This window comes from Loxodonta africana, chromosome 10, assembly GCF_030014295.1.
Source record: "Loxodonta africana isolate mLoxAfr1 chromosome 10, mLoxAfr1.hap2, whole genome shotgun sequence".
Classification (NCBI taxonomy): Eukaryota; Metazoa; Chordata; class Mammalia; order Proboscidea; family Elephantidae; genus Loxodonta; species Loxodonta africana.
The window spans coordinates 15,893,045-15,908,733 of NC_087351.1; the positions used below are offsets into that span (position 1 = coordinate 15,893,045).

A 15,689-nucleotide genomic window follows, 5' to 3' on the forward strand; every position below is an offset into this window, starting at 1 on the left:
TGTGGGTAGGAGTGTTATTTGGTACGTCCCTTTTGGAGAGCGTTTTGGGGCACTACCGAAATTTGAAGCCCAAGTGTTCTTTGACTCACCAGTGTTAATTTATTTTATGGATATATCACTAACCAAAGTTTGTACAAAGATGTTAACTTAAAATAGAAGTGCAGTTTGCATACAATGAAATTCACTCTTTTTAGGATAGAGTTCCGTGAGTTTTGACAAAGGCATACAGTTGTGTAATTACGGCCACAATCAAGATACAGAACAGTTTGAGCACCTCCGCGGAATCCCCTAGCATCCCTTTGTAGTTAACCCGTCTTCCACTGCAGCCCTTCGCAACCACTTATCAGTTTTCTGTCCCTATAGTTTTGTTTGTTCTAGAATGTCGTCTAAATGGAAGCAAACAGTATGTAGCCTTTTGTATCCGGCTTCTTTTACCTTGGCATAATGCATTTAAGATTCAGCCATGTTGTTGTGTGTATCGGTAGTGTGTTCCTTTTTATTTCCGAGTAGTGTTCGATTGTATGGATGTACTACAGTTTATCCATTCCTTAGTTGAGGGACATTTGGACTGTTTCATTCATGTACAGGTTTTGTGTATGAATATAAGTTTTTATTTATTGGGTAAATACCTAGGAATGAGATTGCTGAGGCATACGGTAAGTGTATGTTTGGTTTTATAAGAAACTACTAAGCAGTTTTGCGAAGTGCCTGTCCAGTTTTGCGTTCTTACTGGCAACATATGAGAGTTCCAGTTTCTCCCTAAGCTTGTCAGTTTTTTTTTTTTTTTTTTAATATTAGCCATTCTAATAGGGTGTACTGGTATCTCACTGTGGTTTTCAGTTTGCATTTCCCTGGTGACTATGTGGGACTCTGGTGGTGCAGTGGTTAAGAGCTTGACTGCTAACCAAGGGGTCTGCAGTTCTAGTTCACCAGCTGCTCATTCAGAACCCTATGGGGCAGTTCTACCCTGTCCTATAGGGTAACTGATGAGTCGGAATCCACTCCATGGCAATGGGTGTTTGTTTTTGTAGTGACTAATGTATGCCATCCATACATCTTTGGTGACATGTCTGTTCAGATTTTTTGTTTTCTTAATTTCATTTTGAGACATCTTTGTATATTTTGGATACAAGTCCTTTATCAGACATGTGTTTTGCAAATATTTTCTCCCAGTCTGTGGTTTTCGTTTGCATTTTCTTAACAATGTGTTTTGAAGAACACAAGTAAATTTTGTACATTCCAATTTATCAATATTTTCTTTCCTGAATCATGCTTTTGATGGTGTATCTAAGAAATTTTTTGCTTAACCCAAAGTCACACGTATTTTCTAGAAATGTTATAGCTTTAGGTTCTACTTTTAAGTCTGTGATCCATTTTGAGTAATTTTTTTTTTTAATGTGGGTAGCTTTGTTTTTAAGAGCCAATACTCTATATACAACCTAAATAAGCAGATTAAAAAAAAAAAAGCTACATCTGTGCAATAAAATACCATGGTACCATGTGAAAGCATGAAGTCTATCTATAAATGCTGATGTAGAAAAATCTCCAAAATTTATTGTTAAGTGAAAAAAGGAAGTTGCAAAGTGCCGTGGTACTTGTGTGCATATGTGTGTTAGTGTTGGGGAGGTGTAGGTGGGTATAAGGATAAGAGATTTGCATACGCCTCAAAAAAAACGAGACCTACAAAAATCTCTTAGCACTGACTCTTGAGGGGAGGTGAATTTTAACTTAAATTTTTTTTGTATTATTTGTTTTCTTTTCTCTTAAGAGCAAGTATTTTTCACATAGTAAACAAATATATGAAGTAAAAACCAGACTATAAAGTAACTTTTTAGACATGAAAATAAATGTAATTTCACTTTTTTTTTTTAGGTTGGCTGTTTATAATTACTAAACAGAGGAGGGTTCATTTACTTTTGATTCTCCCATTCATCCAAAAATATCAGATTATAGCAGCCACATGTTCTAATTTTGGTTTTAAATCATCCATGGTAGTTATATTCCTCACAAGTTTGTAGAAAAAGGTTTAATCTTGTTTGAAATGAATGCTATCTGAATTGGTGTATGTTAACAATTTATTACAATTAGAACTTGATCATAAATTATTTAATGTATAAATATATGTAATACATGAGAAATGTTTATCATGTAATTTTAAGTGAGAAATACATGAATCCAATTTTGTTGAAAGAAGGCATAAAGCAAAAATGGAGAAGAAACATACCAGGAATGTTTAGCTCAGGGTGGGGGGACATTGGGAAATTTTAATTTATTTTTGAATACCTTTAAAAAAATTAAAAAAAATTTTTTTTATTATATACTAGAAATTTTAATAAAATAAATAAAAATTTTAAGAAACATTATTATACAAAATTGGAAAATATAATCAGAGTTGTTGTGGGCTGAATTGTGTCCCCCAAAAATATGTGTATTGATTTAGCTGGGTCATGATTCCCAGTGTTCTCTGATTGTCTACCATTTTGTCATCTGATACGATTTCCCTACGTGTTGTAAATCCTGTCACTTGGCTTAGTGGCAGTTGTATTGATGAGATCTACAAGATTAGATAGTGTCTGAAGCTAGTCTCTTTTGAGATATAAAAGAGAGAAGCGAGCAGAGAGACAGGGGGGCCTCATACCACCAAGAAAGAAGCACCGGGAGCACTGCGTGTCCTTTGAACTCAGGCTTCCTGTGGGGAGAAACTCCTAGTGCAGGGGAAGGTTGATGACAAGGACCTTCCTCCAGAGCCAACAGAGAAAGCCTTCTGGAGCTAATGTCCTGAATTTGGACTTCTAGCCTACTAGACTGTGAGAGAATAAACTTCTGTTTGTGGTATTTCTGTTATAGCAGCATTAGATAACCAAGACAAGAAAACCGAGAAAAACGGACACGAGAATATCCATGAACCCAACAAATCACAAACCATCACTCTTACTGCCTTGATGTGTGACCATCTTTCAGGCCTCTTTCTGACTAGTCCTTCAATTAGAGAAATTGTACTTTTTTTTTTAAAGCAATATTATTGACAATTTGCCTTTTCTTCCATCTCTCCCCCTCCTCTTTTTTTTTTCTCTTTTTGTATGTGAATTTCTTATTTATGGCCTTAGGCAGTTTTCTATTAGAATGTTTCTTTTTCATATTGAATGGTAAGAGGTCTTTAAATATGTAAGTTTATTAAACTTTTGTATATCGTGTATGATGCATATATTTCCCCCAGTTTCTCAGTGCCTTTTATTTTTATTTAGAATTCCATTTTATGTTCAAGACTCATGAGCATTACATATTATATAATTGAGTCTATTAGTCTTTTCCTGTTTGATTTATGTTCTTGATGTCATGCTTAGTAAGTTATTACCCACCTTATGATTATATAAATTTCCTTTTGTGTTTCCTTCTAACCCCTTGAAGATTTCATATTTTACATTTATTATTTTTAAAATAAGTTTTTACTTTTATTTCATTAACGTGATTAAAAATGTCAAACATTTCTATAACATGTGCAATGAAAAAAAAAAGCAGTCTCTAGACTCACTCCCCAGAGGCAGCCATCTTGAACTTTTACATATTATGCTTATTTAACTATTTTTTGGGCTTTGTAAATGTTTGGACATTCTCTTTGATTTGCTGCTATGATATATTAGATTATACTACTTCTTACCTTTACACACTCCTTCCCACATACTCTCAATATAATGAAGTTACATGTTTGGTTAAATCAACATTCGGTGCTTATATTCTTATAATTATTTAAATACTGTTTGCTTTCTTTTTAGTACAAGACTTTATTTATCTTGTGGAATTTCTGTGTGCCTAATGGCATTTCTTCTCAAACACTCAGATACATCTGTTAGAGCCTATTTCATTGCCCTTTATGGATAGTTTTTTCTACATGGCCAAATTCATAGGGCAGGCTCACAGTTATATCTCCACTTACCCTGTAACTATATTATTTTCAGGAGCAAACACAATAGAACAGGCCTGTTTCTAAAGCAAAGTGAAAGATTTCTGGAGCCTTTTAGCTGATTCACGTCATTGGCAGTTACTGTGTCTCTCCCTTTTTTCACGTGTATTGTACCGGCTCTGCACGGGCTTCCATCTCATTGCTCCCTCTGTGAGCCACGATAAGTCCCCCTTGACAGGGTGCTTAGGCATTTTCAAGACATTTGGCCTCTTGGTGACTTATGCTTTTTGGTTGTTATGTATCGGGTCAGGGTGATCTGTCATCCAACAATAATAATGTCAGTGCCTTCCTGAGTGGGCCCAAACCCTTTTGCCGAGTTTGAATTATGTTGACATCAGTGCCTTTTTCATTTACTGAGATGGAAAGAGTTGACCTACTGCTCCCTTAAGCATCAGTTTTGGCACATTGAATGGCTGGAGACGAAACCGTGTTATCCCTCCGTGCCCCTCGGGGGGGCTTCAGGTTGTTTATGTTTGTGCTTCCTCCTGTTGCCAAAACTTCTCTGGTCTCTGCCTCTGTTGTTCAAAAAAAAGGAAGAAAGGTGGATGGATCATTTTGTAGGGTGAGAGAAGGACGTTGTTATATGTCTTAGTCAGCTAGTGCTGCTATAACAGAAATACCACAAGTAGATGCTTTCAACAAAGAGAAATTTATTCTTTCACAGTTAGGAGGCTAGAAGTCCTATTCAAGGTGCCAGCTCCAGGGAAAGCCTTTCTCTGTCGGCTCTGGGGGAAGGTCCTTGTTATCATTCTCCCACTGGTCGAGCAGCTTCTGATTGCAGGGACCCCGGGTTCAAAGGATGCACTATTATCCTGGCTCTTGTTTCTTGGTGGTATGAGGTCTCCTGTCTCTCTTTTATGTCTCAAAAAAGATTGACTTAAGACACAACCTAACCTTGTAGATTGAGTCTTCCTTCATTAACATAACTGCCTCTAATCCTGCCTCATTAGTATCATAGAGGTAGGATTTACAACACATAGGAAAATAACATCAGATGACAAAATGGTGGACAATCTCACAATACTTGGAATCATGGCCTAGCCTAGTTGACACATATTTTTGGGGGATGCAGTTCAATCCATGACATTATACTTGCCAGGGAAGAAACGTTGCCTTTTTTCACTCTGTTATTAGATAACTGGTCTAATACATAATTAGTAGGAATTTAGGAAAGGAGTTGTTGGAAGATATCTATTTACATGTAAGTATTGAGAGGCAAAACCTGGAATTCTCCCTGTTGCTTCCATTTTATCCAGTATGTGTATATCCTTCAACATTACTGAAGAAATCTGGAATGTTCTTGATCCAGGTTGCCGTTTTGAAGAATGAATGTGCCTGCAAAGCCCAATTTCTCTCTCTAGCTTAAGCCAGTGTGCCTAGAATTTCCAGCTTTAGAAAGCAGCGTTGGGAATAGAGCAGCCAGGGTAGAGAGAGGCCTGCAAACAGTATCACGTGAAGAAGAGTTGAAGAGATTGGCGATGTCTAGCTAGATAATAAGGAGCCTTGGTGGTGCAGTGGTTAAGTGTTTACCTGCTAACTGAAAGGTCACCAGGTTTGGACCTACCAGCTGCTCCGTGGGAGAAAGACGGAAACCCTATTGAGCAGTTCCACTCTGTCTTATAGAGTTGCTATGAGTTGGAATCACTTGATGGTAGTTGGTGGAGCCAGATAAGGAAAGTCTGTCCTATAGTAGAGGAAGTAGATTTTGTTCTCTGTTGCATCAGAGGGCAGAAGTAGAATCATAGGTGTTAGCAGGGGAAGGTTGGTAGCATCAGAACAGTGCCCTGGGCACTAGTATTCCATGAAAATGTAGAGGCAAGGAGAAGGGAATTCAGAGCTGGGAGGGAAGCCCAGGCTAGAGTGGAAAGGCTAGCAGAAGGAAGGCAAAACCAGAAGGCAGCAGAGAGGCCCTAGCAAATCATTATGAGGTGAGCGTGGATCTTGCTTGAGAGGCATTGGTGTCCCTTGAGTGTCCCTTCAGGGAAGGCCAAGGGCAGAGTAAACACTTTCTCTTGGAGACACAGGAAGCCATTAAGGTGGCATTCATTTCTGTGTTCCCTTTTAGCCACTTTCAGGATCTGGCATCCTGGGCAGCATGCATTGCACCTATACTAGCATGAGACTTAATAATCCGTGTACATAAAATATAAAATATCTTTTGATGAAATTGGGGAACCCTTAATGTGACTTCTTTATAACAAAGGCTCTGAGTTAACTGCATTGTAACATTAACTAATGAAACGCTTAAACATCTATGCTATAACTTGCTTTTTAATTTTTTGTTTGCAGCATATCAATGGATATTATAAAGGGAAATCTAGATAGCATTTCAAAACCAGCTTCAAGTTCAAGAAAACATGCTGGGAGCAGAGGTTCAAATGCTTCTTTAGAGGTTCTCTCACCAGAACCAGGGTCCTTCAAGGTAATTTACAGATGAGAAATCATTTAAACTACTTCTCCTGACCTCTCAGCAATTGATGAAACCAAGGCTGTTGTTAAGATCCAATTTAAGGTTTTTCTTTAGAGGGTGGACTCAGGGAACACCCATAGATTTCTTGGATTTTACTCTAGAATGTCTAAGATGAAAATACTCTTTTTCTTTCCTTTCTCCTTTCCTTCCTCCCTTCCTGTCTTTGTGGCTAATTTGTTCACGGTTTTGCTTTGTTAAGGCTTATTTGTTAACTTTTTGTAAGAAACCTTTGTATTCTAATATGTCACCATTGATTCTTACTATGAAAAAGAATTCTTATTTAAAAAAAATGGTTTGGGTAAAGATCATGTGGTATATGCTTGATAGGTACATTATCTGGCCACGACTTCCCTTCCTTTTCCTTAGTAGTCTCTTTTCCTTTTCTTGAAATATCTAAACTTGATTTTTTAAAAAGAATTGGTTTTCTCATCTGTGATATGGGACAATTTATTCTCCTTAAGGTTGTGGGAAACGAAAATGTTGTCTTATGGTGAAAGAAAATTGCAAAATTATGAATCCATACTCATTTATTCTTTTGATTTTTGGACTAGACTCTGCATTATGAAACTCTGGAAGTTTTTGTCTGTCATGATTTAGTTCAGGAAACAGAAAGAACTACAGGGATTGAATACAAGAATTCGTTTCCTACCGAACCATCAAAAGACCTGCAGGAAAGAAAGTTGTGGGAGGGGTTTTCTCCTGGATTATTGGTTTCCAGCTGCTGCTGCTGTTCCCAGCACTGCCACAAGTCATTCAGAACCACAAAGCTGGTGGCTAGATAGGTATGCAGAGACCCTGCCTTTCGCATTTCCTGCCAGCTGCCTGCAGGAGCTTAGGAAGGTGGCCTCTGCCTCCGGTCTGCATCCTAAATCTTGTGCAGGTGCATCTACCTGGATGATCCCAGTGTGTATCCAGTTTACAGCTAGGGATTTTGGCTTATTTTTTCTTATGAATGTTTTTCTGGAAAGAGCCAATAGTTGTAATTTACATAAAAATCCCCTGGGTTTCAGGTAAGGAATCTAATTGTTTGGAAGAATTTTATTTACAGAATGTCCTTTCCTGGAGCTAACATGAAGGTATGGAGTGAGGGGCGTGGAGTAATGAAAAATGAGGGTAGAATGTGGGGTTTAGAATGAAGAAGAAAGAAAAATCACACACATAGGCCACAGGGTAGGAGGAGCAGGAAGAATAGAAACAGGCTATTGGTGTGGGATGAGGAAGGTGGTTGATAGCTAGTGGGGTGGGGAACCATGGGAAAAATTGTGAAGTAGGCAAAGTTTGCCTTTAATTCTCCAGTTTTATCTTTTGCTTCGTTGTTTCGTGCTCATTCTAAGAGTTGGAATCAAACCTGTTACCGCTGAGTTGATTCCAACTCATAGCGACCCCATAGAACAGAGTAGAACTGCTCCATAGGGTTCCCAAGGAGTTTCTGGTGGATTCAAACTGCTGACTTTTTGGTTAGCAGGCATAGCTCTTAACCACTATGCCACCAGGGTTTTCTATGGGGTAATACACATACACAAAGGGCTTTGTGTACCCTGGAGCTTGCTATACAAGTATGTTGCTAACATCTAGTCAACTTTTGTATATACTATATTACCCCATATGAGAATCCATTTCCTGGGAAAGCTCTGCTGAATTAATTTATGTCAAGATATAAATGACTAACAGGGTTCATGTAACCTCTTCTAGCAATTTTAGCACTTTCACAGAATCATATGGACTTAAAGATTTACTAGACTCGGGAGGTCATGGTCCCCAGACCTTCTGTTAGCCCAAGACTGGAACCATTTCTAAAGCCAACTCTTCAGACTGGACTATAAGACAGAAAATGATGCTGGTGAGGAGTGAGCTTCTTGGCTCAAGTAGACACATGAGACTATGTGGGCAGCTCCTGTCTATAGGAGAGATGAGAAGACAGAGGGGGACAGAAGCTGGCTGAATGGACACAGGAATACAGGGTGGAGAGGAATGTGCTGTCTCATTAGGGGGAGAGCACCTAGGTGTATATCCCAACCCAGTGCCATCGAGTCGATTCCGACTCATAGCGACCCTATAGGCCAGAGTAGAACTGCCCCATAGAGTTTTCAAGGAGTATATAGCAAGGTGTATATAAATTTTTGTGTGACAGACTGACTCGATTTGCAAACTTTCCCTTAAAGCACAATAAAAAAAAAATTAAAAAAAAAAAAAAGATTTACTAGATACTATGGAATTTCAGGCTTTATCCAGCCTTTGACAGAAGTGTGTCTTTAAACAGAGGATCCTCCACAACAATCCCGAGGATACATAAGGTGGACGTTGTTTTGTCTATTTCTAAGTTGGTCCTCCAACAACTAGTTGCATAGTATACTGGATCTATTTTCTCCTATACTACAAAGGAGCCCTGGTGGTGCAGTGGTTAAATGCTCAGGTGCTAATCAAAAGTTTGACAGTTTGAACGTAGCCAGCAGCTCCTGGGGAGAAGACCCGGTGATCTGCTTCTGTGAAGGTTATAGCCAAGAAAACCCTATGGGGCAGTTCTGTTTTGTCAAACGGGGTCACTGTGAGCTGAAATCTCCTCAGTAGCAGCTAACAATAAGAAGAAGCCAAGATCACAAGCCAGAACTTAGGAACCTCAAACCCCAAGGTCCACACTGAGCCAGCGCTTGGCCACATGGCCCTGGTTGAGAGCTCCGAGAAGGTGGCCAGGCTGCCCCTTGAGGAAGCCTGGATGTGCCCTCCCCACTCTTGGTTACTGGTGCTCAGAGTGAATGCTCTGACATCCGGGTTCTGGGACTAGGAGACGGCCCGGTGTGCATTACATTTAATTAAAAAACATTAGATTTCTAGAATACTTTAATACTATTCTGTGTATATATGTATGTTCCCATATATACTTTCATTAGGACTGAAATATTCTAGAATTTTTAAGGTTTTAAAAAATATATTATTATTTGGAAACTTTTTCTTTGGACATTATTTTTAGGTTGATACTGCAATCAAGTTGAACTCTGGTAAGGAAGGCCACTCAGAAAGCACAGAGGAAAGTAGAAACAGCGACAATGAGAAAGGGGAAAACTTCTTGGAGACAATACAGTTGGCTGATGTGGGGTCAGATGAAGACCTGGACTTTGTTCAACATCAGACAATCCCTGAGTGTTCAGGTATGATACTCATTCAGTGACTGTCTAATAATAGTTACAGGTGTTATATTTAAAATATTATAATTACATATGTTTTTTAACAGCTAAGTAGAAATAATAAACCAAAAAAAAAAAAAGACATACTTTTTATGAACAAGCAGTCACCAATTTTTATTCGGAATCATATTAAGAGCCCTTAAACACCCTTAGAAAAATAATAAAATATGCCATTTAATAAACTTGTTGTGGTTGTTTTACATGAATGAAGAAGGAAGCCTTCTGCATTTGTGGCTTGATTTATGCACAATAAAATATATCTGTAAAGTATATATACTCTTTAAGGGATAGTCCCACTCGGCTTTAATAATATTTTGATTTTACAAAGGTGATTTTTTTTCATGGTTACTAAATTAATTTTGGTCAGATTGAATTAGAACAGCAGTTCTCAAAATGTTGTTTGCAGCGCCAGGGGCATTCTCTGAGACCCTTTCAGGGGCTCCAAAAAGAAAAAGCTATTTTCATAATAATACTGCTGCGGTATTTGTCTTTTTGCCAACTCTGTTAGTATTTGCACTGATGGTACAAGAGCAGTAGTAGTGTGATGGTTTTACTGCTGGTGTCTGAGCAGGAATCAAGGCAGTGGCACCCAATTGTTACTAGACATTGTATTCTTCGCTACCAATGAAGGCAATGGCAGAAACAAACAAACAAAAAACAGCCAGTGTCATTCAAAAATGTCCTTGATGAAGAAGTAAAAATTATTCATCCTTTTAATAGGCAGTGTGGCAAAACGGAAAGTCCACATGAAACGATTCTGCTGTATGCGGAAGTGTGAGGGTTATCTTGATGGTTAGAGAGCTGGACTAGTCATTTTTTTAATGGACCGCCACTTTTACTTGAAAGAATGACTGCCAGACAAACTGTTATCATTCAGACTTGGGTATTGGGCAGACACTAAAAAAACAAAACCAATAAGTGAGCCTTTCACTTCAAGGAAAACAATTGCCAGTATTTGTTGCCAATGATAAAATTGAGCTTTCAAGTGAAAATTAGAATTTTGGAAAACTTGTGTCTATCACTGTAAGCCTGACTGCCTCCCAATACTTAGACTTTTCTGATAAAATTGGTGGTGAGATTAACAAATGTGATTTTTAAAAATATTATGTGGTGAAATGTAAAACGCAGACCTTGAAGGTCTCTGTAAGCGTTCAGTGAACCACTGTTCTCCGAAAGGCCAATGCAGGGTGTTATACAGCCGTGCATGGGTAACAAATCCACTCAACTTGTAAGACAGGCCCACAGATTTTAATGGATCACGACAAAGTGTTTGCTGATACAGTTTCAGGGTTGACGTTATATAACTAAACGTTAAGAAACTACCACTTGTTGAGTTTTGGTGTAGCATCAGAGAAGAATATCCACAATTATCTGAAAAGGCTATTAAATTGCTCCTTCCTTTTTTCCAACTATATATCTATGTGAGGTCGGGTTTTCTTCATAGACTTCGACCAAAACAACAGGTTGCAATAATAGATTGTAGAAGCAGACAGGAGAACCCAGCTGTCTTATATTAACCCAGCTATTCAAAATTTAAAACAATGCCACTTTTCTCCCTAATTTTTTAGGGAAAATGTTTAAAAATGTGTTATTTATGTTAACATGTAATGGGTTTATCATTATTTTAAAATGAATTGATATTTACAGTATTTCTCAGTGTTAATATGGTAATTATCAATAGATATAATCCACATAAACAAAAGCTATTCTGGGTTCTCAATTAATTTTAAGAGTGTAAAGGGGAACTGAAAGCAAAGAGTTTGAGAACTGCTGGTTTAAAAGATGTTTTGGCTGAGGCTCAGCTCTCAAGGTCAGGTCAGGCGACTCAGGATTACAGTTATCAGGAAACAGGGTATCATAGGTGAGATGAGCTATCGGCCCAATTTATGTCGTAGTATTTGGGTTCTGTCTGAGCTCCTTCAAAATGCCTGCTTGTAAAGGGAGCCTGAGAATGCTAGATTGGCAGTTGGACGTTAGACCTAGAGGCTATTGCATCTGAAGTATGTAAACAGTAAGATCTGCAGAGCCTCCTTATTAGTAAGGTCAGTATTCTTTTTGGATAAATTTGTTCCCTCGAAAACCATCTCTTTTCTTCCTTAAAGAGGAAGTGACAGGGATCATAGGGCAACCCCAGTGGAGGTTTTGGATTTTCAGAAGTTGCTGAGGTGGGCCTTTCTTGTATAATATGCCATTTCTAATGACCTAACAAGTAGGGGTGGTGCTGAGAACTTAAATATTTGAGCCAAATTCTCATCTTTCTTCTGACTTCACAGAGGGAGTATTGCCTGATGGTTAAGAGCTTTGGGTCTATAGTCATTGATTGGGGTGGAACCCAACTCGGACACTTACTGGTTATACCACCTTGCGTATGTATGTAACTCAGTTCCAATTTAGCGCCAGTTGACTAACTTATAAAATGGAGACAGTAATTAAACCACCTCACAGGCTTGTGATGAGGATTAAGTAAGACAATGTATTTACGTAAGGGTCTTAACACCATGCCTAGTAGGTAACCCTATACATGTTAACTTCGAGTATCATCATTAATCGTAAGTTAAAATTTGAATGGCAAAAGTTCCAAAGAGTCCCTAACTTTAAGTAAGTTACCATCAATTACCCACAACAGATGGGAGGGCAGAGAAAACAGGTGTCTGGTGCCATGCAGGACTTGTCTGAGTTTGTTTCTATATGTTGGAAGCACTTTGTGTCACTTGTGAGATGCTGTTTTTTCAGTGTATCTATTTGTGTACGTGCCTTCTGTCTGGGTTAGTCTGAAGCAACTTGAGGATATTGTCTGTGTCTTATTCCCTATGTGTTAGTTATACAAATAGAAAGTATAGCTGAATGAAGGAGAAAGAGATTAGGTTTTGAAATAATAAGAGGCCTACTTCTGAATTCTTATGTTATAATTTATTAGCTATTTGAAAGGGCCCAGTTGTGTCAACTGTAAAATAGATAACATGTCTATTTCATAGGAGTTTTAGTTAATTGTATGAGAAAATACACATGAAAGCCCCTCATAAGTCAAGATATATGGCACTAATATTAGTTGGTACTATCGGCCAGAAATATTTGTTGAATCAAAGCACCAATAGTAAATACAAAACAAAACTTTATGGTTTTACTGAATATCAAACTCATTCCTACTTTCAACACAATATAGATGAACCCAAATTAAACGAATTAGATTTTAAACTTCAGGATGCTATTAAGAAGATGAAGAGGCTTGATAAAGTATTGGTGAAGAGACAGGACAGAGAAAAAGAAGTTAAGAAGCAAGGTCTAGAAATGAGAATAAAGCTGTGGGAAGAACTTAAGGTAAGAATTGTATAACCATATACTGACATGTAAGAAACAATTTCCTTTAAGATGAGCAAGAAAAGCGTAGACTGTAGCGTAGTGGTTAATGTGATTTGCCTGTGTTGATTTATTTTGGAGGTAGTGGGGTGTGTGTGTGTGTGTGTGTGTGTATGTGTGTATGAGAGAGAGAAAGTGGGAGATGGAGAGGGATTTTTCTAGAAACAGAGAAAGTAACTTGGTCTGCAGCATTCCAGACTTCAGACACTGTGCTGGTGTGTTCATTCCCTGTGCACAGGCCCAGTAGACACCTCTTACTGGTGTCCAGCTAGGGCTCCTCCATCTCTGGAATACAAAGGGGTGTGGTGGCTACTTTCATCCAAGTATATATGTCTGCTTTATCTTCAGGGAGCTTAGAATTTAAGGTTTGGAGCTAAATAGACAAATACACAGAAATTTGATCCCCTGGTTAATATTATTACTTCAGACCTTTATGTCATATGTAAAAACAGTTCAGCAAAATAAAACAGAGCAAGCCTTTGTGACAAACAAGCTGGGGAGTCTGCTGTTTCATATGTTGGCCAAGATCTCTTCAGGAAGCTGCAAAGTGCTTGAAGTCTGGGACCATGCTCTGTTTTGCTTTTGTCTCCACAAATTATAGTAAATTTTCTTTTTGGTCTTCTTGAACCTCTTATTCTCTGTAGTATTAAGTGGTTGGTCATGTTGGCATTGACTTGGTTTATAGCCATTGGCTCATATTTGAACTTTATCCCTCAAAGGAACATTGCAATAGCATATTGGGTTATTTTTGGTAAAGTCCTCCTTGATCAGTTGACTGATTTAGGAGGATTTTCGTAGACAATAGTATGAATTAAGGAGCACCACTGGGATAGGAACAAAGCAACATTAAAATTGCAATGCTTAAAATTAGAGAAATAATTTAGGTCAATTTTAGTACAAAAAGCCTGTCATTTATTTATTTTCAATCTCAAAGCAAGTTTTTACTTGCTTTCGAACAAGAATCATAAATGTAAACATAATAAAACACAGTATCAATCTTGAAATGCCTAAAATTTCGATTTGATGGTGTACCTTTATGAGTTACTCATTAGTTCTAGAAATATGAAGCAGAAACTTAAGAAACTTTAAGCAGAGTAATTATCATACAATGGTTTACATGTTCTCCAACTCTACCTGGAAATACCGATGGACAGAATATCTCTGGAACAGGGACATTAACAGATTTCCTAATTGAAGGAATAAAAATAGTCCGAGCCTTCTTGGTAGTATGGACACTGTTGAGAGGCATGTTAGAATTCAAAAAAATATCACTTAGTATAGCCGCCTTTTCCCCATGTTTAAACTTTCATTTCTCTTTCATTAGTCTGCAGAAAACAGTGACGCTTTGCGAAGTAATGAGGAGATAGAAAATACAAAAAAGTTTTTGGCTTTGACTGCAGCATCAGAAGAAACTGTTGGTGAGTAAGACTGAGGTGTCATTTGTCTTTATATTTATCTCAGTCATAGAATATTTAGATTAAAGTAAAATTCCCAGTCAGATTTCTTTTTCTCTTTGTGAGTTTAACTCTTCTTGAAGGGAAATAATTGATCACATTAGGTAGGATTGTATAGAACTACCCTGAGCTTAGGTATATTTCAAGGGTCTTCATGGGCTTGTATCTGCCCAGAGGTGAAGGGGACAGGGCAGAGAAAAGTGGAAAATAGACGAAGCTTGTCTTTGACTTTACTTCCCTTCTATATGAATAAAAGTCTTTAAAAAGCCCAACCCCTTTGACTAAGTAATTTCTCTTCTAGGAATTTATTTGAAGCTAATAATGCAACAATTACCCAAGGATGGCCAACGAAGCATTATGACTAATTGAAAAAATGAGCAAACAAATAATCTAAATGTTCATCAGTAGGGTCTCAACAAACTGTGGCACACTCATACAACGAATTAACGTGGGACCATTAAAAATGAGGAAAATTGTTCCAGTTATCAACTGTTACGTAGCAAACCACCCAAAACTTAGTGGTGAACCGTAATAATTATTGCAGGATGCAATAATTATGGGTGAAAGTTTAGGAGAAACAGGGTGTTTGCATAGTGTTATAAGAATGCATGGGGGTGGTGTCTGACCTCTAACTTCACAAGGAGGAAGGAGAGTCAAGATCAACAGCCCAAGGCTGGCTCCTGTGAGGCAGAGGTCAGACATGCGTCCTCTGTCCGCCATCTGACACCAGCTGCCCCTCCCATGGCACTCTACTTCTCTGCCTAGTTCCATAATTCATTGCAATGGCCACACAGAACTCACAGACAATACTTACAAGTATGGGGTATATTAGGGAAGTAACAGTTACAGTTCAGGCTTGGGAACACCCAGGATACAGTTCTTCCATTAGCCTCTTCCCAGCCGTGCTTGCAGGCACGCCTCTCCCAGGCCCTTGGCCTCTGCCCGAAGTCACTCAGCTTTCTGTCTCCCTGGGCTGGGAAGCCCACTGTGCTGTCTCCTGCTGCCAGGTCTCTGCTGCTGGGTTTCTGCTGCCGCTTCTCTGCTGCTACTTCTCTGCCACCACTTCTTGCCATCTTCAAGGTTATAGCTCGCTGTTTGTCTGCTGGTTCCAGGGGCTTCTGGGAGTAGGGACCCCGGGTCCAAAGGAGGTGCTGGCTCCTGGCTATTCTTCCTTGGTGGTGGTGGGAGCTTCTCTTTCCTGTCTCTGGGATGGCTCATTTCAAGCCCAGTGGGATGGCAAAACCGACTGATCCCTTTGATGGGCT

General features: G+C 38.6%; 1 protein-coding gene across 1 annotated transcript; it reads left to right on the forward strand.

The window, feature by feature from the left end:
- The first annotated feature begins 5,253 nt into the window (after positions 1 to 5,253).
- LOC111753006 (fibrous sheath-interacting protein 1-like) lies at positions 5,254 to 15,450 on the forward strand. Its single transcript, XM_064292211.1, has 4 exons — positions 5,254 to 6,383; positions 9,400 to 9,577; positions 12,815 to 12,931; positions 14,295 to 15,450. Exons 2-4 carry the CDS (start codon positions 9,476 to 9,478, stop codon positions 14,394 to 14,396), a joined length of 321 nt encoding a protein of 106 aa, XP_064148281.1. The 5' UTR covers positions 5,254 to 6,383; positions 9,400 to 9,475; the 3' UTR covers positions 14,397 to 15,450.
- The last annotated feature ends 239 nt before the right edge of the window (positions 15,451 to 15,689 follow it).